The sequence below is a fragment of the Hippocampus guttulatus genome, chromosome 8, assembly GCF_054856545.1.
Source record: "Hippocampus guttulatus isolate MCC_2025c chromosome 8, RoL_Hgut_1.0, whole genome shotgun sequence".
NCBI classification, from domain to species: Eukaryota; Metazoa; Chordata; class Actinopteri; order Syngnathiformes; family Syngnathidae; genus Hippocampus; species Hippocampus guttulatus.
The window spans coordinates 20,978,405-21,002,664 of record NC_141268.1 but is presented as its reverse complement, the minus strand read 5'-3'; the positions used below and the strand labels follow the sequence as shown (position 1 = coordinate 21,002,664).

Here is a 24,260-nt window from a genome sequence, read left to right as displayed (position 1 = left end):
CATTTTGTGACATCGAGGCTGTGAATTCCTCTCGACGCGACAAACGTGGTCTTAAGGAGAACACATCCTTTTTGCTCAGCGGGACACAGATCTGCCTGTCATTCGCGTAGGAGTGGAAGAAAATACCATGTAAAAATACAGTGAAAACAGCAGGGGCCACAAAATAGAACCTTGTGGAGCACCATGCAACAACGGGCCAGAGTGGAACTCAGAGCAAGCTAGCTTCACACAAAAAGTCCATCCATCCATTTTCTCATCCGCTTATCCTCACAATGGTTACACACCTACTGGAGCTCTCCCAGCTGTCTTCGGGCAGTAGGCGGGGGCACCCTGACCTAGTTGCCAGCCTTTGCTTGGGCCCAAGATGAGACCAATGTAACAAGACGTCGCTTTAAGCAAATAGGTGCATTTTTCAGTGAATCAGAGGATCGGTTCCCCCATAAAATCTAAGGACAGGCAAATAAACAAATGTTTAATCATGAATACGCAGTGGCTCACTGTTGATCTTGTTTTCTACCATTAGAAATTGTGTTGACTGATTGGAAATTTCACCGCGTCTTGCTCTTGAGATATCATTTCGACGCCTTCATCAGCACCCCGGGCGCACTTGGGGTGAGTCCTAGTTATCACTTGGACAACTGCGTGTCCCTGTTGCACTTTGGTGGGAGGGGAGGTGAGCGAGGGGTGGTGGTGGCACGAGGTGTGTGCCGTCAGCTGCCTGGCAGAGGCGACCCGAGGGCCTACTATTGAAGCATTGTTGTCATTCCTGCTGGGGGCAGGCCGATAGCGCCGCTGAAAGGTAAGACAACGCGTACTGGACACTCTGACTTTGGCGAGTCAGAGCTAGCTTCTTTTGTACCGTTTGTGGATTTTCTCAAGCTGCAAGTGCCGATCAGATGTCAAGGTAAGAGCGCAGCTCCTGTAGTTTATTTTCATCCCTGTGGGAGTCATTTGATTCCCGTTATAGGCTAGCAACAAGTGAGCTGTGACTGTACGACGCATGTTTGAGTGTCTTCCCTCGTGTGCCAGTGACATGACTATTAAAGGGGACATCCATCAATTTTCTTTCGTGTTTTAACCTCATTTGGGTCACAGGTGAGCTAAAGCCTATCCCAATAGTCATTTATTTGCATGGCACATACAGTACAGTAGACCACTGCATATTCATGGTCTAGGGTCCAATGGCGAGTTTTTTTTGTTTTTGACCAGCTCCTAATTGTGTGAGCAAAGCCCAGAATGTGGAGAAGAGAAAGAGCATTTTCACTCACAGAGGCAGCACTTTATACACTACACTGCATTTCATTTTCTACGCTGCTTATCGCATTTAAGGTGGTAGGTGGATCTGTTTTGTTCTTTTTTTTTTGTCTTTGTATGTATTCAAATGTCCTGAGCTCCCACCCAATACGCTGTAAGTAGCTTCTATGTGGGGTCGCTTTAACATGTGATTGCATGGTGAACGTCAGGCTGCCTTCATGGTGGTAAATGTGCAACTGGAATATTTGACGTGAATATATTGAAATTGAATGGCAGACTACACCCTGGACTGGCTGCTAGTCAACTACAGGCAACATTACATTTCATACGCTTTTACAGTGACTCACAACCACTGTGCCATGGTATGGCACGTTGTTGTGGCCTAAGAAATCATCAGTTGTGCTGCGTTAAACTATCCAATTCCGCTTAATTGGTGTGAAACATTTTAATATCTGCATGTGTCGCCATCTCACCGCAGCTCTGCTTACCCATTGGCTTTGACGTAACAGTGTTTCATACATTGCAATTCAGCCGTGGACTGAAAGTGGCTGTGGATGTTCACCCAGGCCAGCATCTAAGTCTTGGATGGAGAAACTTGATGTGAGGACGGTTCTTATGTAAATTAGCCAAATTGTGACATCACATTATGGCAAAATTCCAAAGGGCTGACTCCAAGCGTACAGTTTTAGGAAATATTGACTTGGTTGATTAATCTTGCCCTTGATGTGTGGGTGGGCTCCAGAGAGACAACGACTTGCATAAAAACAAAATTTAAAATATATTTGACATGAAACGCACCCTTGACGGGAGATGAAAAACTCTCCGGCTCATGACGAGTCCCGATTGCAGATGGCCGGAGGAATCCTCAGCAATTTGGACAACCTGTGCAACGTGGACTGCGCCAACGTGCACCCCCTGGTGTGCCACCTGTGCCACGAGCAGTATCAGTCGCCGTGTCTGCTGGATTGCTACCACATCTTCTGCGCCCGCTGCTTGCTGGGCCGAACCAACGACAGCCGACTCAGCTGCCCCCTCTGCGGGTAAGAGATGGAAGAACAACTGGGCGGTTTAAAACAACGATATCGGTTCAAAGCAATGAAATAAAGGAATTATTCCACAAGTTGATTTTGCCTCTGGGCTGCTGGCACCAGTCAAAAACGTAATGTAGTATCTCAAGCCTTCACATATATCTAGGAATGAAAAAGCAAAGTGTGGAGAGTTTCTGTGCCAAAATGCATGGAAAATCTCACAACAAAAATGACCTTTTGGGGTACCTATACCGCGTTTTGCGAAAGTACTTGACTACTGTGTAGTATTTATAATTTCATAACTGTAGATTAAGAAGCACAGCCCGGAACATTTTGAAATAGACAATTATTTTGGGGATATTGTTGGCCTGGGCCAAAACTCACTACTGTATTGTACAGCACGTGCAAAATGAACAGTAACTTGGAGCGTTCCACCTTTAAGTCTCACAAATGAAGTGCTAACAGCCCGGGGAGAAAGGTCAAGGGCTGATTGTGAACTTACAGCGTTTGTACTGGTGATGGCATTTGACGACAAATGATGCAATCTGAGCCAAGCGCGAAAGCGCCTTCCCCTCTTCGTCTCGGTTCCACACACTTGGACAATTGGGGGAGAATCCCACGTCTTTTGGCAAGCGTCGGCTCCGTGTTTTGATTTTCCACTCGCCCGCTTGGCTCAGCCAACTGGGCCTGAGTGGCCGAAACAGCTGCCGGGCTCGATGCGTCTTCCCAGTCTCAGATTTAGCCCTGCCGGTCATCCAGCAAACAAAGCGTAGTGGCATTTGGCGACATAGTCAGCAGCAGCTTCCAGCAAATCAAACGCGGCCACATGACGGCAATCCAATTCTTTCCCACCAAGGAGCGCCACCTGCTTTACGATGACCTTCAGGCTGGTGGCGCTAATTTTAACGCCACATGTGGGGTCACGTTGTGTGAGGCAGTCTTGAGCATGATGATGTACTGTCAATCAAAGTATTGGTTGACATTATTCACATTACATTTGATTAGAATGGCTCTCACAAAACACTTGGTGAGCTACACTTGAGATCCAAGCTAATATCGCACACGTTTGATTTGATACGAGAGTGTTGCCATGCGAGAGGGTCAAAATATGAAAAACAGATGTTTACGATACGTCCCGGTATGTGCAATTGCAAAACCATTCTAAACACGTTGCAATGCCAAAATACTGCTTGGCATTGTTTTAACTTCCCCAAAGGTCGCTTTTATGTTTGCCCCCCACCACTACACAAAATAAAGTTTGGGGGGAATACCTGCATAAAAATATCATTTTTTCCCCCTCTGCCTTTACAAATTATATATATAGTACAGTTGTGATTGACATTCAAGGTATATTCCTCAAACGTTGTTTAGAGATCTGCATACATTGTACACCGCTGCAAACCATATTAAATACAGTTTGTCAATCAAATGCTAACGTATGACGCTGGACTAGAATCGGTTTGAGTTGATGCATAATGCAGAGATGATCAATTGTTGACCTCAAGACAACTTTATTTCCAAATCGCTATTGAACTTCCATGTCAACATATTTTCCTTTCAACATATGATAACACTCATTTTAACGTGAAATATTGCCTCACATAAAAAAATTGACGGTCCCCAAAAATTACCGGTAGGGCATTGTCCAAATAAAATATCGAACAATAGCGTGAGCAATAATTGCGTTGTTGAAAAAAAAAAGTGCCCAGTTCCGTCCGTTTTTAATTCTAACTACTGCTCTGATAAATTATGCTGACAAATTTAAAACGAGACGAACTCCCGGAGCGACCTCTTGTGAAATGTCACTTCACCACAACTAAAAGTCCCAAGTAGTGAATCTGAATCTCTTCCGATCCACTCAATTATGGTTCTGGAGTATTTAATCAGTATCCCACTAATGCATTGAATTTTCCATGCACTCGTACGCTCTTTTTAAGTGCACAAGTAGAACGACTAAGGCATACTAGAAAAAAAGCTACGCTGCTAATGGGGCAAAATTGTGCACTAGTTGACCTCTGCAAGTGAAGCAGGAGATGTTGTCGTAGAATTGTATGTCAATACTCATAATAGTTGCAAGTGGGTGTCAAATAGTGGCGTTGTTTCGTCTCACAAGCTCAATTAGCTTACTCGTCAAGGTAACGAGCGTACTAGTACATAGGCAATTAAGCATACTAGCAAAATATCGACTAAATGCTGAAACAGGTATTCCATGCTTCCATATAACTTAAGTTGTCATGATTAAAATGTTCTCAAGAAGCGCTCAACTCAAGGACGGGAGGTGATAAAATGAGAATGTGAAAAAGGAGGCAAATCTTATTTTGAGTTTCTTGGGGAGGGACTTCGGCTTTTCTTCAGTTGTCCTCCTGGTAGCCTTCCGTCTTCATGTCGTTCAGGCCGAGCTCTTCGTTCTGCTCAAACGTGCGCTCGTACGTGTCCGTCGTCATCTCCGGGTCGGACTCGGGCGCGTACACGTTCTCCAGGTAGCTATTCCCGGCCGGGTCGTCCAGGACCAGGTGGGCTTTCATCTGCCCAGCGATGATGCTGTCAATCTTCTCGCTAAACTCCTTCAGCTTCTGCACGCGGGTCGTGTCGCCACTGTCGCCACACACGAAGGGGTTCTTGGCCACCACTAGGTCCTTGATATCCATCAGAAGGCCCTCCACGGTGGTGAACTTGCCGCATAGCGCCGCCATACCCAGCTCGAAGTCCAGCTCGGGGATGAAGACGGAGCAGGTCTCCGACTTGAGCAGGTCACGCGTCATGTCGGATGCGGCGGTGATGCGCAGGGTGATCTTGGTGCCCTTCTCCTCGGTGGCGCCGCCCGACTTGACCTCGTTGGTGCGGTGGCCGCAGGCGTCGCAGTTGGTGGCCATGATGATGGCCTCCTTGAAGTGGGGGATCTGCACCAGCTTCATGTTGGTGGAGGCCGGCGCGTTGCACTCGGGGCAGTTGGTGTTGAAGACCAGCACCTCGCTCCGCATCATGTCCAGGTCGTCGCCGGGTGGCGGTTCGTTGTCCGGCTCGTCGTCGGCCCGCAAACCCAGCTGCTTCTCCTGCTGCACGCTGCGCCGGAACCACGACACTGTCAGGGCCTCGTCCTTCAGCGGGGCGGACGGGTTCTCCACAAAACTGTTGCCCGACGGATCTTCGATCACCACAGTGAAGGCCTCCTCCACGTCTTTTAACTTCTTCAGCTTCTGGAGGAACGCGTGGATTTTGCCGGCCACCTCGGGGTCAGCCTCTTGTCTGGCCGCTTGGTCTTGCTCCAGTCCGGCCACGGCTCGGTCCAGGAGGCCCTCCACGGTGGATAAGGCGCCTTTCTGTGTAAACGGGGGGATCTCAAAATCCAGCTCCGGTATCCTGGTAGTGGCACTGTCCATTTTGACCACCTCGCGGTTCAAATCGTCTTTATTCGTGACTTTGAGAGTGTAGCAGACGCCCTGCTCCTGAATGCGCCCCGCGGACTGGATCTCCGTGTTGGACCAGCTGCACTCATCGCAACTGAACGAGCTGACGATGATTTCTTTGAAGAAGGGGACTTTAGTGAAGAGCAAACGTGTCGTACCGTTCTGATAGCAGTTCATGCACAAGCTCTCGATCTCGGTAGGCTGCCAGTCTTCATCGTCGGCGCTAAGGTCTTTAAAGACGCCCCCCCCTCGAACGTGTTCCTGGGCAATGACAGACATGGCTCAAATGGTTGAAATGTCGTTCGGCGGTACCCCGGGAGAACTTTCTCGACAGCACAGCGTCAGCACATGCTAGCTATGACGTCTTCACGGTTTCTTCCGCATTTTCTTCTTCGGTGTCAGGCGAGGTGTAAAACCTCTACTCCTTCCTGCTGATTTTCTCGAGTACTGCAACTGATTTATGGCGTCCTGACCCTTTGTGATTATTGATGCAACATTTCTGAATTTAGGTGTATTTTTTTCGTGTGACATTTTGACCATAATCTTCCATTTTTCGATTAGGGTTTTTTTTTTACTGTAAAGCGATTTGCCTTGCACACGTTGTATGATAACGTGCTAAACAAACAAGTTGAATTGAGAGTTTCACAATGTTTCATTATGAAAACAAAATAAATACGTTTCTGACATATGTGATTAGTAATGAAAAGTCTGTTTTACTGTATGTGCATACATGTGTACTATGTATTTTAATTTTTGTGGGGAAAATATGAAAGCATCTTTCTTGTATATTTAAATTATAAATTATAATATATAATATATAATATATATAAAAAAAATATTGACACTGTTTATATTCATTCATTTGTCTGTTTATTTTGTTGACTATATATTATGTTTTATTAATGTTCACTTTTTTCACACGGGGTTGTTGGTTTTAAGTGCTTTATAAATTTAAGGTTGAATTGAGTTGAGTTTGGCACTCAACACAACTCAACTTCAATCTCTAAAGGAATTGGATGGATGGATTTATTACTTGTCCACAGTCGATATTTTCTTGCGTCTTACAGATACCCGTCCGTCATAAAGGGGAACAATGGCCTCCCCCCAGAGGACCGTCTGCTTAAGTTCCTGGTGGACAACAACGCAGACGCCGAGGAGATTGTGCAGTGCGCCAACTGTGACCAGGAGAGCAACAAAAAGGTTGAAATTGACAACATCGCAACAACAACAAAGTGATTTTCTTTTCTTTTGTGACAAATTCTGATGAATCCATGTTTGCCTTGTGTTCTTTCTTTCAACCGTTTCTTTGTGTTCAGGACACAGGCGTGATGTTCTATTGCAACACTTGTAACCAGCCTCTCTGCTGCGCCTGCAGGGAGCTCACACACAAGGCCAGAATGTTCGCCCACCACGACATCGTCTCACTATCCAAGCGCAGCAAAGCCAAGCACAGGAAGTGTGGTGAGAGATGCTTTAAAAATCTCGCACATCTTCTTGAGTCTGACAGGGGTTCAAAGGTTAGGGTCAGCAAGGCCTTTTCTACTAGCCTAAAGACTCTCAGAAGCATTGATATACTTTCTCAACTTAAATCACATTGATTGCATAGAATTGCATTCGTTTATACCCAACATTCTTTTTCTACGGTGTTCAAAGTTGTGTCTGCCAGCAATTTGCTATTTTTATTGGCCCGCAATCTAATCTGTGTCTTCCGAATCAGTAGTGCAATGGGAGTGTTTTATCAGCCAATCGGATTTTTTAAATTCATCCTCACAAGGTCACCGCGATCATTCACAACAGAATTATCCTGTCCTCTGACGAGCCAGTCCGAGCACAACTTAATACTTGTTACATCTTGTGACAGCCAAAACTGAACTTTTCACTTCATGCTGAAGGATTCTGGAACGTAACCCCCATGATGGAGGGAGAATTACTTGACCTCAAAAGTCATTTGGAACCTTTGAGTAAAACTCAGTGAGTATGTGTGTGTCGTCAGTTTTGCACGAGGAGCCCTACATCCTCTTCTCCACCGAGAACAAGTCCATGCTTTGCATCAAGTGCTTCAGGGATATGCAAGTGTGAGTTAACGTGCCACGCAAAACCTATTTGACTGCGCAACAGCGTCCTCCTTGTGGCATCACCTTCCCTGTGTGCGTCTGTTTCTGTGTGTTTGCGTGTGTGTGTGCGTGCGCACTCTACAGGGAGAGTCGCACTCACTGCATTGACATTGAGACGGCCTACATGCAGGGATGCGAGATGTTGGACCAGGCCGTGCTGGTAAGAGAGTTGGCACAGAGAGCTGCGCATAGGTGGCAAAAGTAATCACACTCTGTACTTAAGTGAAAGTTCACATACTTGTGTGGAAAACATACTTTGGTGAAAGTGGAACTACTGATTCAACTCCAATACCCGATACCCATGAATTGTCCCACTGCCAATACCATCGATCAAGATCTCAACGACAATCGGCTTTATCTCGTTTCCGTTTACATTTTGTTTAAGATATGGTAAGATAATCTTTATTAATCACATGATGGTGAAGTTGATCATTTTTACATCATTTTGTGACCAGTCGTGGTTGAAGAAAGCCTTTTTGGACAAAGTAAGGGGTTGAAAGTACATATACCAGTTAGTTTTCAAATGTAATTAGGACCACAAAAAAAGCCATCAGAAAAATAAATACTAAAAATAATGTCCTATGAATCCGTCGGTCCCACCACTGGAGTTGTCGTGTCATGTTTTGAAAGCCTCTTCTCCTCCTGCCTCCAACAAACGCAGGTGGTGAAGGAGCTCCAGACGTCCACCCGAGAGGCCATCTTCCTGCTGAGGTCCATGATAGGAGAAGTCTGTCTGAACGTGGAGGAGGAGGAGAGCGCCATCTGCTCTCTCTTCAACAGTTTGCAGGCAATCGAGTTCATCTCAATATCAACCAAAACACGAAAGCTGATTTCGGAATCATTAAAAAAAAAATGTAGTGGTAATGATTGATCTATAAATGCCACTGGGGTACTGCATTGTGGTTCATGTGCCGCGCAGCAGAAGGGGCGATACAATAAATGTTATTTCAATCTTATGCAGCAAAAGAAAAATCCACACAACAATAATGTCACTGTGTGACCACTGGGGGGCACTGTTGATCTAAATGTGAAACGAGAAAAAATCTTGGGGAGAAGTACACTACTGTACGTGAATATTTTCACACTTCTCAGAATGTATTAATCCTTGCGAAGAATGCTATTTTTTGTTACAGGAAAAATTGGCTGAGAGGAAGAAGATTTTGCTGAAGACTGCACAGAGGTACGTCTGACTCCAAGTGCCATCATCACGACCAACAGTTAACTACTGTACACTGTCATGTAGCGAGATGGTGGTGGACCCCAAAAAGCAGGCAGGAGGGAGGAGCAGGGTGTATTTGACGAATTATATTGAATACAAAGAAAACTACATCCAAAACAAAATCCAAAGCATCAAACAAAAACCATGACTAAAGCTAAAACATAACAATGAACTAAACATGACAGAAACTAAGAGCAAAACACATGACAGTAGCAAGAGCAACAATGACCCGACACTGAATGTTCGGGCTGGGAGTCCTTTTAAACAACTAATCACCAAATGACCAACAGGTGTGCAGCTGCCGGGGGAGCCCTACAGTGCCACCTGTTGGTCCCTAAACCGAATCATGACATACACGAGCCTTGTGGGCCTTTTCAGATTAAAAAAAAAAAAAAGTTAGTAGATTTGTTGTCAAACTATTTTCAACGCGAAAGATTGATTAATGGTTTCTAAAAAATAACAGCACATATGGAGAGATTAGTATCGATGTGTGGAAAAATAGCACGTTGACCATATTTGGACAGTGACATGAGTAGACTATATATTCCTTTTTTTTTTTACACAATTGATTTGAAAAATCCCTCACAATCCATTAAAATTACGACATCTATTTTCAAAATATTTGCAAAATTATTTAAATTCCACAACGCGGAAGAAGAAGTGGCTCAAAACTGTGTATTAGAGGGCCGAGGCACATTTCATTCGACGACGCGGCCATACTCTGCACTCCTTTGATAAAAGCCTCCTTTCAATAGAATATGAATAAATAATAAGCATTTGATTTGATGCCGCCACAGCCGTTGCCGTCGTGAGTCACAAAAGACGACGCGCTCGATTGGAATGACCAATCAATGTTGTTATTCCCTATGATTGACCGTTTTGACCATTTGGGATTGGGAGGGAAACGATCCGGTTGCGCTCTGCGGGGATTGACGCTGCCTGGAAGCGGGCCAGCCGAACCAACGGCTGGCTGGCCGGCCGTTTCCCGGAAGGCCGGTCCAGGCTATTTGAGTCGGAATGTGCCCGAGTGCTGTTACGGGAGAGCGTTGACAGATTAGTTTGTGGAAATGTGGGCCACGTTCAGAATCGCCCTTTTGTGTGTGTGTGTGTGTGTGCAGCCAACACGAGGAGAAGGAGAAAGCGCTCAAGGAGCAGCTGTCACACCTCACCTCACTGCTGCCAACACTTCAGGTAGAGAACTAACCCCCCCCCCCCCCCCACACACACACACGTTGGCTCCAAAACCCAATCTGAACCTCTAACCTTTGTTTGAAGCCCTAACGCAATTTAGAACCGTAGTTTGAAATTTTTCACTTGAACCCCTTGGCCTTCAACCTTAACCCCACGTAATTCAAAAATCTCATTTGAAACCACAATCTTGTATCCCCAATTTGAAACCCTACTGCTCACTTCAAAGCCGTACTTTGTGTTTGCAGGTTCATCTGGTCACCTGCTCGGCCTTCCTCAGCTCAGCCAACATGTTTGAGTTTCTGGACATGGGTTACGTGAGTGGATTCCGCCAAGCAAGAACATTGCAGCCATATTGTGGCTGTGCACCGACAGCCGTCTTCAAATGGAACGAGTCCATCTGGGTGAAGATGGTTTTTGCTTCCGCAGCAACTGATGGAGCGACTGAAGCGGATCGTCAAGCTCCCCCATCGCCTCAGACCGGTGCAAAGCAGCAAAGTCAGTGCCAAGCGCAGCGATGTACTGTACCGTATTGATAGATACAACAAATCTGCATTTGTTTTCCTATTTCTCCAAGTTGACAAATTTCCCAAATTGTAATGTGGAGGTTCCACTGTAAGAACACGCCCTCTCCACCCTCCCATCAGATCAACACAGAGTACCGCAGTGAGTTTGCCCGCTGTCTGGAGCCGCTGCTTCTGATTGTCCAGCGCTGCGCCCCATCGGTCGCCGGGTCTTCCAGCGTCGCCACGAGGTGAGATCATTTCCGACATTCGGTTTTCCGCGTACCCCGCCGATGTGGCGTCGGCGCGTTGCCATCGTTCCAGGAAAGCCGGCGGGGTAGGCTGGACATTTGGCACTTTGCGAGGCATCCCGACTTGAAATCCCCAAAGCTTGCCCATATTTGGAATTTGCTTGCGTAGCAACCAGCCAAGGAAGTAGCAGGGAGGCTTATCTCGTTGGTTGGTCAATTGCCGTTCGCACTCTGAAATCACTCTGCCAGTCCCTCTTTTATTGGATGCCCCCCCCACCCATGTATCACTTACACCATGAACGGGTTCGTCAATGTTGCGTTGCTAAGTGCAGTGTGAAAAGGTGTAGAATGTATAGGAGTGAGTAAAAGTAAGAAGTCAACAGAAAAACAAACACTCAAGTAAGGAGATCTGAAAAAATGTACTCAAGTACATTAACCGAATATTTGTACTCTGTTACCGAGGACTTACACGAGATTAAAAAAAAAAAAACAATCAAGTCTTGTTGCAACTCCATGTCCTTCCCCACTTGTAATTTCATCACACTGTTCACCACTCAACACGCAAAGAGGCCTGGGGATCGGCCAGAACTATTTTTAACATAATTTCACAGAAGCCTCCGGAATTAATCTACGAGTTGGCACGCCGCAGCGGCTTTGTTCCGAGCCGCTTGATGTCACTGGGCGGGCAAAGTATTTCTTAAAAGCGGCGCGACCGGCCTATCTTGCGGCGAGTGGCGGATCCGTGCAGGTGCGTCGGGGAGTCTGGCTCCGTTTCTTTATTGCAGCCTTTCGTCTTCAAGCCTCCGTGACGGACCGATCGATAAATTGGCGTGAGTTTATTATACCGCAGCTGCCGTGCCTGTTTGTCACTCTGCGCCCTCGAGTTTCGGATTGCGGTGATCGCCTGTTGAGTGTGACGACGACGTGATGAAATTTGGATGCAATTATTGACATTGACTAAATTATGAAGCGGTTCTTTTCTTTTTTTAATCAAAAGAGAGCCATATATCGCCCCCCGATGATAAACAGTAATCCTCGCCGAGTCACGCTTTGCTATTCATTCATTGAAAAACATGATTCGATGCCGCCAAATCCCTGTCTTCATCGGAAAGTAGTTTCAAAGAACTAAATTGAAGTGATACATCTCGACTGAGGCATGAGCTTTGTGTGTTGGGGAGGAGCTTAATTCATCCTGGGATGTTCGCGGACGTTACGAGGAATTTACGTCACCGTTCTTATGCTTATATCTATATATATACTTTTTGTCTTCTACTTTCCCCTGTTCGGAATTTTGCTGCTATAAATTGGGAATTTCTCCATTGTGAGACAAATAAAGGTTTTCTTATCTCAAATGAGGCAACCGCGTGAAGCACGTCGAGTCGAAAACGCGCAAAACAAGCGACAACCCATTCACCATTTTGACACGGAGGACATCACCGCATGAAATTAAAAAAGATCAATCCAAAACAGGAAAAGACTGCGCTCCGATTTTCTTTTTTGTCATACGTTATAGCTCAAAAAAGTCCCAAATCCCAAAATTGGTGACACGGGGCCACATTTTCGTTATATATATATTGAGATATTGACACCCCCCACCCCCCACCTCAGGCTGCAGTCGCCTCTCTCCATGTCTTGCCGCTCGCAGTCCCTCAGCGAGATGCCGCCAGGCTCCGTGTTTGGTCGGAGGCCCACGTCTCACCGCAACATCTGCACCAAGGTCCTGCTGGCCGAGGGGCGCGAGACCCCCTTCACCAAGCACTGTAACAACTACGAGAACTCCTACAGGGTGAGTGCACCGCCTACGCGCTTTCAACTGTCTTGAAAGAAAATTATTCAGAGTTGTCATAATTACTGAGAGTGAGATCGCAAAAATTCACATAAAGCCGAAGAAAAAGTTTTGGTTTCATTGATCTAGTGTATTGGGGGCGGGGGGGCGGGGGGGGGGGGGATTTGTTGAAATGCGTCATTTGGCTCATTAGAAAATGTATGAAGAATCTTTCATTTATTTATTTATTTATTTTTGCTTATTGACACGTCCACGAAATGTTTAGAATTTTTGAACTGCGTGCGCCTGAAGTCTATTTCTTGGTCTCAGTTTTTATCAAATAAATGCCCCAAAAAAACGCGAGCCACCGGATAGTGCGAAACCGCCCCTTCTTTGGTCAGTTTCATAACCTTTCCCCAAATCAAATACTCGTGTCTTCTTCTGCATCCGTGCGCGTGATCTGCAGACCCTTCAGACCGAGATCCAGAGCCTGAAAGACCAGGTCCAGGAGTTGCACCGAGACCTGACCAAGCACCACTCCATCATCAACACGGACCAAATGGGCGAGATCTTGGACCGCTCGCTGCACATCGACAGCCAGATCGCCTCCCAGTACGCCACGGTGGAGACCATGAGGACCATGTTTGAAGAGGTCTTCCTCTCTTGCGTCTTTTCAAACGGCGATGCCCGGCAAAATCAATCAATCAATAAATATCACCCTCGCGGTTTTCCCCTCACAGATCTGGGAGGAGACCTTTCAGAGGGTCACCAATGAGCAGGAGATCTATGAAGGTGTGTCTTCTGGCACCACATTTTCAAGCTGGAATCCGGGCCGTACGCGCGCGCCGCTTTATCCGTTTCGTTCGGACCCTCGCAGCCCAGCTTCACGACCTGATGCAGCTGAAGCAGGAGAACTCCTACCTGACCACCATCGCCAGGCAGATCAGCCCCTACATCCTGTCCATCGCCAAGGTCAAAGAGAGACTAGAACCCAGGTGGTGCCTCGGATTTGTTTTCTCTTTCGTCTCCGTTCCGCCCACTTTTTAAACGGGTTTTTCCTTCCGTCCACATATCCCGGTCCATTTTTTTTTTTTTGCAGGCTCCAGGAGACCAAAGAGCACCGTGATGACCGCACCGAAACCATGCTGAAGATTTACGAAGATAACACAACAATGGAAGCGGAGAGTCAAGACGGGTAAGCGCAAAGTCCCTTGATGTACAACCGTGTTTCCCAAACCGAGGTTCCCCCGGATCCCGGCAATGTAACTTGGGGGTCCAGAAAATAATTTGCAAGAAGTCATTTTGTCATATCGTTTAAAGTCGCTGTTTTTTTCGCTCACTGAATGCGCAGCCTCACAGAGGACGTGTCGGGCTTTCTTTTCTTGTTGCCGACAGCGACAAGCAGACGCGCCTCCTCGAACAAGACAAGAGCAACCGTCCGCTCATGCTCTAGTGGCTCCGCCTCGTACCAAACCTGGAGCTTCGCCACATAGCGGACGTGACATTCTCCGAGCAGGAGGGAAGGGGTGGGGGCGGGCTGTCAGTAGGTGAGAAACCGTACTAAGTGGCCGAGGTCACGCCGCCATCGGGGGGCCACACTTCATTGTCGCTGTGACGAGGTGGCGCTCCACACGGGCCAAGCGTTAGTGACTTCATCAGACAACCACGTGGACCCTCACGATCCCCATGAGAAATCACGCAGATAGAATTAAAGCTGCCAGCAACTCCGCCTTGTGGGAGGTCGTTGACATACAAGACCTGGAATTAACCTGGAAAAAAAAAATCTAAATTAAACCTGCTGAGTGTTTTCACGCATGGCTTTTTGTGAGTCTACCAAGGATAGACGACGTGCCTACTAAATTTGTATTTGGTAAGTGTAACAAGCTGTGGGGTATGTTTGTATTTGAATAGCCCTAAAATGGCTGCTTCAAGCAAAAAATGGCAACCCTCCTTTGTCTTTCCAGGCATAGCTTATCCAGGCTTTTTCTGTGGGGTTGCTTATGATTGACATGTCTGTGAAAATTTGTGTTGCTACGGGCTGAATGCTGCTCATGTTGAATTTTCAAAAATTTGGGGGATGACAGCATGTCTGCTTTTATGCTTAAGGTGCTCAACAAATACACCCATCCATCCGTTTTCTAATCCACTTATCGATATGAGGGTGGCGGCCTTGCTAGAGCCTACCCCAGCTGTCTTTGGGGGCGGGGGGGCACACCCTGAATTGGTTGCCAGCCAATCTCAGGGCACACATAGATGAACGACCATTTGCGCTCACACTCCTACCTAGGGACAATTTTGTAGTGTTCTGTTAACCCGCCATGCGTATTTTGGAAATGTGGGAGGAAACCGGAGTACCCGAACAAAACCCACACAGGCACGGGGGAGAACATTCAAACTCCACACAGAATTGCCAGAATCAAACCCTTGCACCTCTGCGCCGCGAGGCCGACGTGCTTACCAGTCGACCGCAACAAATTTGAATGCCAAACCTTTCAACATTCATTTCATCCATCCATCCATTTTCCGAACCGCTTGATCCTCACTAGGGTCGCGGGGGGTGCTGGAGCCTATCCCAGCCGTCTCCGGGCAGTAGGCGGGGGACACCCTGAATCAGTTGCCAGCCAATCACAGGGCACACAGAGACGAACAACCATCCACGCCCACACTCACGCCTAGGGACAATTTAGAGCGTCCAATCAGCCTGACATGCATGTTTTTGGAATGTGGGAGGAAACCGGAGCACCCGGAGAAAACCCACGCAGGCCCGGGGAGAACATGCAAACTCCACACAGGGAGGCCGGAGCTGGAATCGAACCCGGCACCTCTGCACTGTGAAGCCGACGTGCTAACCACTGGACTACCGGGCCGCCACATTCATTTCAATTCAAAACAAACAACGGCTCTGTAGAAACACAAGGCTCGTCCCTCATCGCCTTCCCTCGTTCATTTCATAATTGTGTCGAAAGAAACGAAAGGCGCTAGCTAGCACCCACTAGCGCGCAGGCCGCTGCGGATAATAATGAGGTGTTGACTAATGGAAGGGGGAAAGGCTTATTTACATTTCATTGACGGCCGAGAAAGTTGTGGAAATCTCACGAGCAGATTTGGCCTGAGGGAAGTGCCGAGAAGGTCCAAAGTGCGCATTCATTAAAAAAACATTTGTGACAACCTGGTAACAAACGACCATGTTCCAGCACGCCGCCTCCCCCATGCTTCCCCCGCGGTCGTTCATCACGCCGGGCCGACAGTCCAACCGACTCGCTCGTTATTATTCTCCCACTCGGAAGGTTTTGGCACGCCGAGTTTATTTTGGGGTTGCACGTTTCGGAGTTTCGGGGCAAGCGAGAAGCCACGCCGCGAGTTTTCCACCCGTAATTGAGCATTAAAGATGGAGGAGGAAGATAAAATGAATGTTTAATCATCTTCACCGAGGGGAATTTGGGTCAGCGAAGAAAGAAAAGAAGACAATGAAAGCAAATAGAAGAGAGGGAGAAAGAAGAACACACATATGATCGTTTAATGAGCAGCCTTTTATTTTTTAATTAGCAGCTTCCGTTTGCCCAATAGCAGAGTTTGCCTGAGTCACATTTCAACGTTTTCGGAAAACACATTTTGAAGCACATTGGTGTTTTTCATATCAAAAATGACAAATTCGGCTCATGATATGTTTTATGTTTTCGGTTGGATGAGGTGACCGGTGTGATTCTCAAGTTTTATTTCGTCTTTTGTTCCCTCTAATTTTACAATTAGTCATGATAAATATGATTTTGGATGAGCGTGCTGGCAAGATTTCCACTCACGCTGTGAAATTTACCCCCCAAAAAGTTTTGGACATTATTTTGTGTTGTGGAAAATTCAATGTTTTTATTTATTACTGTGTGAGGCTTGCATAGCTTCAGCTCACATTTGTATCTAGTTTGTATTCTTTGATTTTGTGCTTGTATCCTAAATAAAACCCTAGCATATGTATTCTGTTTTATTATTTTACTTTATGCTCATAATGACAACGACAAAAAAATGTTTGATGCTCATATAAAAACCAAAGGCTCGCGTTTGTACCCATTTTTGTCATTTTACTATTTTGGAACCAAAAAAAAAGGGGAAGCCTTTGTGTTATTTCTGCTCTTTTACTTTCTGTGCATCTAAAAAAGCAAGCGCTAAAACTGGAATTTGAAAAAATATTTTTCTTTTTTTTTTACTCAAAACGGCAATATCCAGGCCACTTTAGCTGTTTTACTTGATGCTTGTATCAAAACAAAAATCAAACAGCAGCATGTCATTGTTTCAACCACGATATTGTTCAAAAACGAGATCTTACCTGAACGCCTCATGACAACATCTCGGGACGGTCAGGGCCGCCGTAACAAATCGACTTCCTGTTATTGCATCCTGCCTCAATTAGCCACCGGCTGCGTGCGCCCTTGACGCATGGGAGGGGGGAGGGGAGGGGGGGAGGTGAGTCACAGGTGCGAGGTCGCTCTTAATCATCCGTGGCGCCTTTCCACACCACACCCCCCCCCCCCCCCCATCCTTGTCCTCCATCTCCCCAATGAATCTTGAGTGTCTTTTACACGAGAGTCAATAATCAATTCAACCAATGAGATCTTTGCCGATTCGAGCATCTGGGCAGATCTTGCCTGTTCTTTTCTGGTTTTGTGTGTGGTTTGATTAATTGTTTGTTAGCAATATATTTTTAAAAAAAAGTCGGAATCAATCATGCTAAAACACAAACACAACAATGACAAATAAGGTGTGTGCAACGTGGAAGAAAAATACAAAAATTGACAAAATGAACAAGGCTCAAAGTAACAAAGAACCAAAACGCCATCGCGGCAGGAAACAAACTTCACGTTACGAAACACAAATAACAAACTGACAAAGGCTGAATGAAACCATGCAATTAAATACAAGCTAACTGATGCGGCAATGAGGCGCACCTGGACAAGGCATGAGTAGCTGGAGGGAGTTGATTGGGAGACCCAAAGAACAGGGCTGGGGAGAACGGGTGCAAAACCAAAAACCCAACGAGCAACACATCAAGAAAATATAATATGGTCAATGACATCAAATGACAATCAACAACATAATGACATCAAAGCATGAAACAAAACACAAATTGAATTCGAAACAAAATGAACAAAAAAAAAAAGATCCGAACAGAACTCATTTATGCTTAGCTGAAAAAAAAGCAAACATTTCTTTTCCTTTGTTCTTATATACTGAACATAGGCAAACCTTTTGCGGTTTTACTTTGCTCTCATGTAAAAATAAAAGATAAATGCGGATGTGTGTCTGTTTTTACAATTTTAGTGCTCACAAAATCCTAAAGTGGGTGTAGAGCAATATTTAATACTGTACTGTATTCACTTTCTTGACCGTGAACCAAATAGACCATTTCTTTCTTTCTTTTTTTTCTTACTAGTTATCCTTGGCGGAGGTTTATGCTTCACTGAGTAATATACAATTTAAAAAATATATATATATATATTTATGTAAGCAGAGCTGCAGCAACTCTGTGTGTGTGTGCGTACGTGCGCGCGCCCAACAAACTGTCAAGTGCCCAACATACAATAAACTTTTCTTTTTAACAAATGCAGCAGACAATATACAATATTGACACGAAAAGGCTTCCAAAATAATGACAGCAATGACACGCTGGAACAGCAGCAGACAGGTGACCGGTCACGCTGCACTTGGCCGCCCGGTTTGCAGGTGGCGCTAGCGCGCGGGCATCAGTAGGCTCGCGGTGCCTTGGCGTCCTGCGCCTGGTTGAAGGGGTTGGCAGCGCCGGTGGAGGCGTCCTGTTGAGGGTCGATGGATTGGTACGCGTCTCGGTTTCGGCTCATGGAGGGGAAACCTGCAGGCAAGCGGGGGACACGCCCACCGTGACAAGACAATGAAGGCGCACTGTCACCGAGTGGAGGATTGGTCAGCGTTCTTGTGGAATCAACGCAGCTTTTTGTTATTGGGATTGGATTACTTCTGTGTTGGCATCATGAGAAAAAAAATCTCTCTCACACACACACATATATATATATATATACACACACACACACACAAATATAAATATATTATTCATATTCAGAAAAATTTATTTATCTCCATGGGGCAATTAGAGTAAATGAAATGGGTGTTTTGAAGACACTTCTGTTTGAAGAATCATCACCATCGTAGTGACAACTGGAGTGAACCATCTCACCGTAAAAATAATGACAATTGTCACAGGTCCACTTTTTTTTTTCTTATATAGATCCCATTTCTCGCCCGTTCTTTTATTTGAAATCATCACTTGTAGACAGTGCGACACGTTCATAAGATTTATTCCGATATGTACAAAGCCGGACACCCCTTCAATCAGCAACTTTTCACGGTGGAGTTAGATTATGATCGGTGGTACCTTGACATATGAGTTTATCTGTCCGGTGTCTACGCTTGCGACCCAAAACACCCAAATCATCTTTCCACATTTATATGAATGGAAATGCCATTGATGTGTTCCACCCACCTGCCCTCCCAAAACGAAAATAGCATCCTTTATTATTTTAGCTCATAAAAGCAGAGAGTAATAACATCCTCAAAAAAAGTGCAAAGGATTGAACAGTTTTTGCCACTTTTTTTTTTTTGCTTTAATTCAACGGACGCTGTGTCGCTCCTTCTACTCTGCGTGCCATGACTACATGGGGACAATATAATACAGGAAATATGCAAACGGCATCACAATAAATATAAAATAGACAATTATAAATCGAACATCTCTCTCACACATATATATATTCTGCCTACGTGTGTCTCCACCACTTGCGTTCAAATATTGCTTCGAGAGTTATAACACTGCAACGCCAGTGCCATTCATTAGCCCGTTGATGGTGTTTTGCACTACTCGTTAGCATGACGTTCAACAGACCTTTTTTTTAATAGAAAGCAATTTATTTATATTAAATCCACAAGGTGTAATTAACTTTTGTTTTACGTTAAGTTTGACAGCACCCTTCAACTGGGAACTGGATTAAAAAAGCTTGTGGCCTCCTTTTTCGAATTCCACAAACTGCAAAGCCAATGACAGCTTGTATCTTTAAAGAAAAACAAAAAAACGTACATGTAAATGTGGTTACTTGTACTGTATATCAAGGCACCACTGTGTTATTATGACTCTGCAAATATTCACACAAACACGCACCCACGAGGCGTCTGGAGATTGGACGCATGAATAATACATGAGAACAAGCACAAACAAGGTGTGAAGGGATACACACGCACACACACACACCCACACACACACACTTATAAATAGAAAAACAAATGACAAAGAGAGAAAAAAAAAGTGCTCTCTTTGTCCTTCCCTGTTCATGAGCTCACTTCCTGTGCAGAGGGGAATGGAAGGCAGATGATTGGCAGAGAGAGAAAGGGGTTGGGCGAGGGGGGAGGGGCGGGGTCAAGGTGGGGCGGTCAATAGCGGCGGCCAATAAATGCACTGTCCGCACTGTCCGTTGTGCAGCGGCTGTCCACTGAGGTCTCTAAGTCTGAGAGGTCAAAGGTAAAAAAGAGGGGACGGGAGGGAGGAGACAAAGGAGGACATGAGAACGTTCCCAGACGAGACACACGCGGGGCCAAAGTGGCATGCGAGGAAGGACATTTACGAAAGCTTCCACAATAAACCATTCGGGAAGAGACCACCACCACACCAACGTTTTTTTAAAAGCATGCATTAAAAAAAAAAGTATTTTCAGTCACTGGAAATGAAATATTGGGAGAGGGATTTCTTTTTTTTTTTTTGCTTTTGGTGTGTCAATGATGCTGGTGTTATCTGATGAAATCGATATTTTTAGGAAGAATTGCTGGAATGATTTCAGTCATGGGGTTTTTTTTGTATTTCTAAATGTTTTCATATTTGTATTTACAATTAATACAAGTTTTCCTTTTTAAACCAAAAATGTCAAGGGTTTTTTTTTTCGTATTGAGGATGATATGAAGAGTATTCATGAAGTTGAATTTTATCCTGATGTCAGAAAATACATTTGCTTCTTATTAGGTATGTTTTAATACATATTTCAAGGTTAATTAATATTTATTATTAAGTATTAACTATTCATACTTACATTTGAATATACTTCAGAAGTTGATTAATTACTGCTGTTCGAGATATTTCAATGAAGATATTTTACAACCGGAGTACTCTGAGAAAACCCGCGCAAACGGCACACAGGAAGGCCACAGCCCGGATTCGAACCCTCAACCTCTGTACTGTGAGTCAGATGTGCAAACCACTTCTCCAATGTGCTGGTCTACTAAATACTTTTTTTAAAACCCTGATGACAGACATTTGACTTTTCGGCAATGGCCTGCTCGAGCAAAATAAGGTATTACCTTGAAACCGACAAATTTCAGTGTTTCAAAGAAGAAAAAAAAAGAAATTTAGTTTCACATCCATGAACTCTCCCTATATTGAGCAACAGATGCATCAGAATGCATCACTGTGTTCTTTTTTTAGGGCTTCTGACTGGCTCAGCAGTACATGTCACTATTGCTACTCTTGCGAAACCTGACGTCAGATTTGAAGTGATCGCGAGCCCGTTAAAAGCGTTTTGACCTGCGGGGGGTACGGGGGGGTAGGACGAGGGGGGACTTCGAAACGCTTCATGGATGCGGCGGGGCTCCAATTAAGTGACACGTCAGTCGCCGCGCGGCTCATAAGAATCTCAAACCTGCTGTGTGCCCCTGCCGGGTGACGTTAGCATAAAACATCAAGACGCGGTGAAATCAGCCAACGCGACACTGAAAATTCTGCCGGCCCAAATAGTCTCCAGTCCACTCAGGCCGCTTTTCCAGCAAGGACGACGAAATCCAGTGAGTACACAAATCAAATTCCCAAGACGTGGACTGATTTGCACATCGGGCCGCATGGAAGCCAAACAATTTCCGGCCCTGTTTTGCGTGAAACCGAGTCACCGCGGTAACAAAGTGGCTTCACGTGGTGCGCCTCGGACATTTCGTGGCATTTACACTCTTGTGACTGGAAATAATGAAGCTTGTTCGCTTAAAACAAACAGCATGACAAGAGCGCAGAGATCTCCAACGCAAACACTCTCTCGCCGTGTTTTCAGACACGGGGTTAACGGCTGAACTTCAACGAAGACATACGATTGCGTGCACTGCCCCAGTGCAACGGTAGAGGCAGCAAAAATATTCACGCGGGTAAAGTAGGCCGAAGCAGAAGCCGCCCCAAACTCACCAAAGTTGACGTTGTAATCCCCCCCCCGCTCGCGGTACATCTGGTAGACGAAGAAGCAGGAAGCGGGCTTGAGCAGCAGGCTGAGGATGGCCATGCCGGCGCTGAAGCGGAACACGTCTCGCCCCTTTTCGGACGCCAGTTCGCTCAGCGAGTAGTAGACGCCAAAGTGGATGATGTCCGTCAAGATGGTCACGGCCATCCCGATCAGAAACTGCGCAGGACCACAAAGAGAAAATCTTCAACTGTGATCCCTTCCCTCAAAAAGTGAAATACTTTCACATTCTAACCGCTTCAACTCAGCGGTCCACAAAGTTTGTTGTCTCTTTTGAAAATCCAAAGTTTCTCATCCAACCCTAAACCACTCACCCTCAGCTCGCAATCCTAAGACGGCACCAAACAATACCCCTCCCGCTATGTGCTAACCCAGGGGTGCCAAACTCGTTTTTTGTCGAGGGCCACTTTGGAGTAGCGTCTCCCCTCGGAGGGCCGTGATGATCGTGAAACCACCAAAAATGTTTCATCGTCTCATTGCATTATGACTTGCAAACAACTTATTAATGGATTACTAGTCCAGTTGATTTATCATAATTTATTCAATTATTGTTCAAGTTGGTGTAAAGAGGGGAAAAAAAATCTCAGCGTTATTTACATGACAATTTGATATTTCGATAGAGTTCTCAGCAAGGATCATGCAAGTTGATGCGCGTGATTTGCTTTCGCGGGCCAAATAAAATGATGTGGCAGGCCGGATCTGGCCCCCGGGCCTTGACTTTGACACCTGCGTGCTAACCCCAACCGGACGACAAGTGCAAACACAAGCCGTGTCTCTAATCCTACCTCGAAGCTAGTTGGCGGCCATTTAATTGAAAACGGTGACAACGAGCGAGCGTTATAACATCCAGATTCGTTTTGAGGTCCGACTGTCACACTCACCATCAGCACGGCGTCAATGGAGTCCCTGTGAGCGATGGCCCACACCCCCACAGCCAGGACGCTAAAGTTGCCCCAGGCGAACGAGGTGGGCAGCCACGCCATGCAGCCCCTGGACACACACACATGCACAGGCACACTTGGAACACCCAATGAACACAAATGTTGATATGTGTGTGTGTGTCTACGTGCATGCGTGTGTGTGTGTGTGTGTGCTTGGTGACCTATTGGAGGTGGACAAGGGGAGAAATTCCTCAAGTTGGTGAAAAAAACGTGTTCACTCACCAGACTGTAAGCAGCCAGTGCACCAGAACGATGGCCTGACAGACAAACACATCAGAACGGTGACGCCACAATTCGGAACGTAGTCATAAAGAGACGTTTTAAATTATTCAGTAAAAAGCTATTTGTAATCTCAAGGAAAATACAAACAAATAATGTTAACAATAATGATGATATGAATTGCAGTTCGAACAATAATGATGACATATTAACACTGAAACATGGAAAAATGTTTTTTATGACTTTCGAACAATACCTCGTGGTGAAAAAAGAATATACGCAAAAATACATTTTGGGTTAGAAAACAAAAATAAAATAAATGACTAATATGTTTATGATGATGAATAAAATAAATAAAAGAATAACAAAATAAATAAAACAATAAAAATACCTATATAAAATTACTCAGAACAAATCTACAATTTTAAAAAATCCTTTTGCGAACTGAGATGCCTATAACAAAAAAAAAAAAAAAAATCCATTAAAAAAAATACACACTCAATACAACAGGGTGAATTCTGAACCAACTAAAACAATGACAAATATTACCCTGACTTTAGTATTAGTGGGATTCAGTTGACACCCTCAAAGGTTCACATTTGGGCCCCCAAGCCACAGTTTGCAAGCTTTGCCCTAAGTGACTAATGCGGGGCAGTGACATGAGCGATGGCCAAGGTGCCCTCAAGAATCTCTCGGCAGGCATTTGTCGTCTTCTCGTCACGTCCATTTGGATACATTGGAATTCAAAATATACTGTTTGGCAATGCTCATGTTTGTTTTTTTTTAAGGTGCACGGAAGTTCCGAAAGGCGTCACGGGACATGAAAACAAGAGTTGAAAAAAAATAAAATAAAGCAGGCTCACCTTTAGATTGATGGCAGGAATTTCCATAACAGGCAGCAAGCGGGGCTCAAAGCTGTCTGGCACTTTCAAATCGAGAACAGCACAGCACGCAAACTTTGTCTTTTTCTTTGTTAGCCTCGGCTTGCAAACACAAACCATGTGACGGCACCCTGACTGCTTCCCATGTGACTCACGCACAGCCTCACTACCCTCTTCCGCATCCCCCCCCCCCTTTCCACCGCTTCACC

General features: G+C 45.4%; 3 protein-coding genes across 4 annotated transcripts; 1 reads left to right on the top strand and 2 right to left on the bottom strand.

Annotated features, from left to right (window-relative positions):
• Positions 1-785: 785 nt before the first annotated feature.
• On the top strand, positions 786-16,696 carry rnf207a (ring finger protein 207a). Its single transcript, XM_086117300.1, has 18 exons — positions 786-904; positions 2,104-2,294; positions 6,757-6,889; positions 7,006-7,150; positions 7,683-7,764; positions 7,888-7,963; positions 8,465-8,590; positions 8,937-8,983; positions 10,141-10,213; positions 10,459-10,527; positions 10,640-10,708; positions 10,858-10,964; positions 12,573-12,750; positions 13,196-13,381; positions 13,470-13,521; positions 13,607-13,724; positions 13,829-13,924; positions 14,125-16,696. The coding sequence occupies exons 2-18, from the start codon at positions 2,104-2,106 to the stop codon at positions 14,180-14,182; spliced, it is 1,806 nt and encodes a 601-aa protein (XP_085973426.1). The 5' UTR covers positions 786-904; the 3' UTR covers positions 14,183-16,696.
• On the bottom strand, positions 3,985-6,072 carry zpr1 (ZPR1 zinc finger). Its single transcript, XM_086117292.1, has one exon. The coding sequence runs from the start codon at positions 5,966-5,968 to the stop codon at positions 4,634-4,636; it is 1,335 nt and encodes a 444-aa protein (XP_085973418.1). The 5' UTR covers positions 5,969-6,072; the 3' UTR covers positions 3,985-4,633.
• Positions 16,697-18,295: 1,599 nt separating the features above from the next.
• agtrap (angiotensin II receptor-associated protein) lies at positions 18,296-24,201 on the bottom strand. 2 transcript variants are annotated; one of them, XM_086117293.1, is made up of 5 exons: positions 24,034-24,201; positions 23,174-23,208; positions 22,892-23,000; positions 21,959-22,169; positions 18,296-18,586 (listed from the first exon to the last, which is right to left on the bottom strand). In XM_086117293.1, exons 1-5 carry the CDS (start codon positions 24,169-24,171, stop codon positions 18,462-18,464), a joined length of 618 nt encoding a protein of 205 aa, XP_085973419.1. In that variant the 5' UTR covers positions 24,172-24,201; the 3' UTR covers positions 18,296-18,461. The 2 variants fall into 2 exon arrangements, with proteins under 2 accessions (XP_085973419.1, XP_085973420.1); XM_086117294.1 differs by lacking the exon at positions 18,296-18,586 and adding an exon at positions 18,597-20,249.
• Between the last annotated feature and the right edge of the window lie 59 nt (positions 24,202-24,260).

What these genes read in the sequence shown, in the direction of transcription:
- zpr1 (XM_086117292.1), bottom strand. Translation starts at nt 5,968, where the DNA reads ATGTCTGTCATTGCCCAGGAACACGTTCGAGGGGGGGGCGTCTTTAAA.
- rnf207a (XM_086117300.1), top strand. Translation starts at nt 2,104, where the DNA reads ATGGCCGGAGGAATCCTCAGCAATTTGGACAACCTGTGCAACGTGGAC. An exon ending in GACCGGTGCAAAGCAGCAAA is followed by an intron (nt 10,709 to 10,857) that starts GTCAGTGCCAAG and finishes CCCTCCCATCAG; the next exon opens with ATCAACACAGAGTACCGCAG. An exon ending in TCTTCCAGCGTCGCCACGAG is followed by an intron (nt 10,965 to 12,572) that starts GTGAGATCATTT and finishes CCCCCACCTCAG; the next exon opens with GCTGCAGTCGCCTCTCTCCA.
- agtrap (XM_086117293.1), bottom strand. Translation starts at nt 24,171, where the DNA reads ATGGTTTGTGTTTGCAAGCCGAGGCTAACAAAGAAAAAGACAAAGTTT. An exon ending in TTCCTGCCATCAATCTAAAG is followed by an intron (nt 23,209 to 24,033) that starts GTGAGCCTGCTT and finishes TTTGTCTGTCAG; the next exon opens with GCCATCGTTCTGGTGCACTG. An exon ending in CCATTGACGCCGTGCTGATG is followed by an intron (nt 22,170 to 22,891) that starts GTGAGTGTGACA and finishes GGTCCTGCGCAG; the next exon opens with TTTCTGATCGGGATGGCCGT.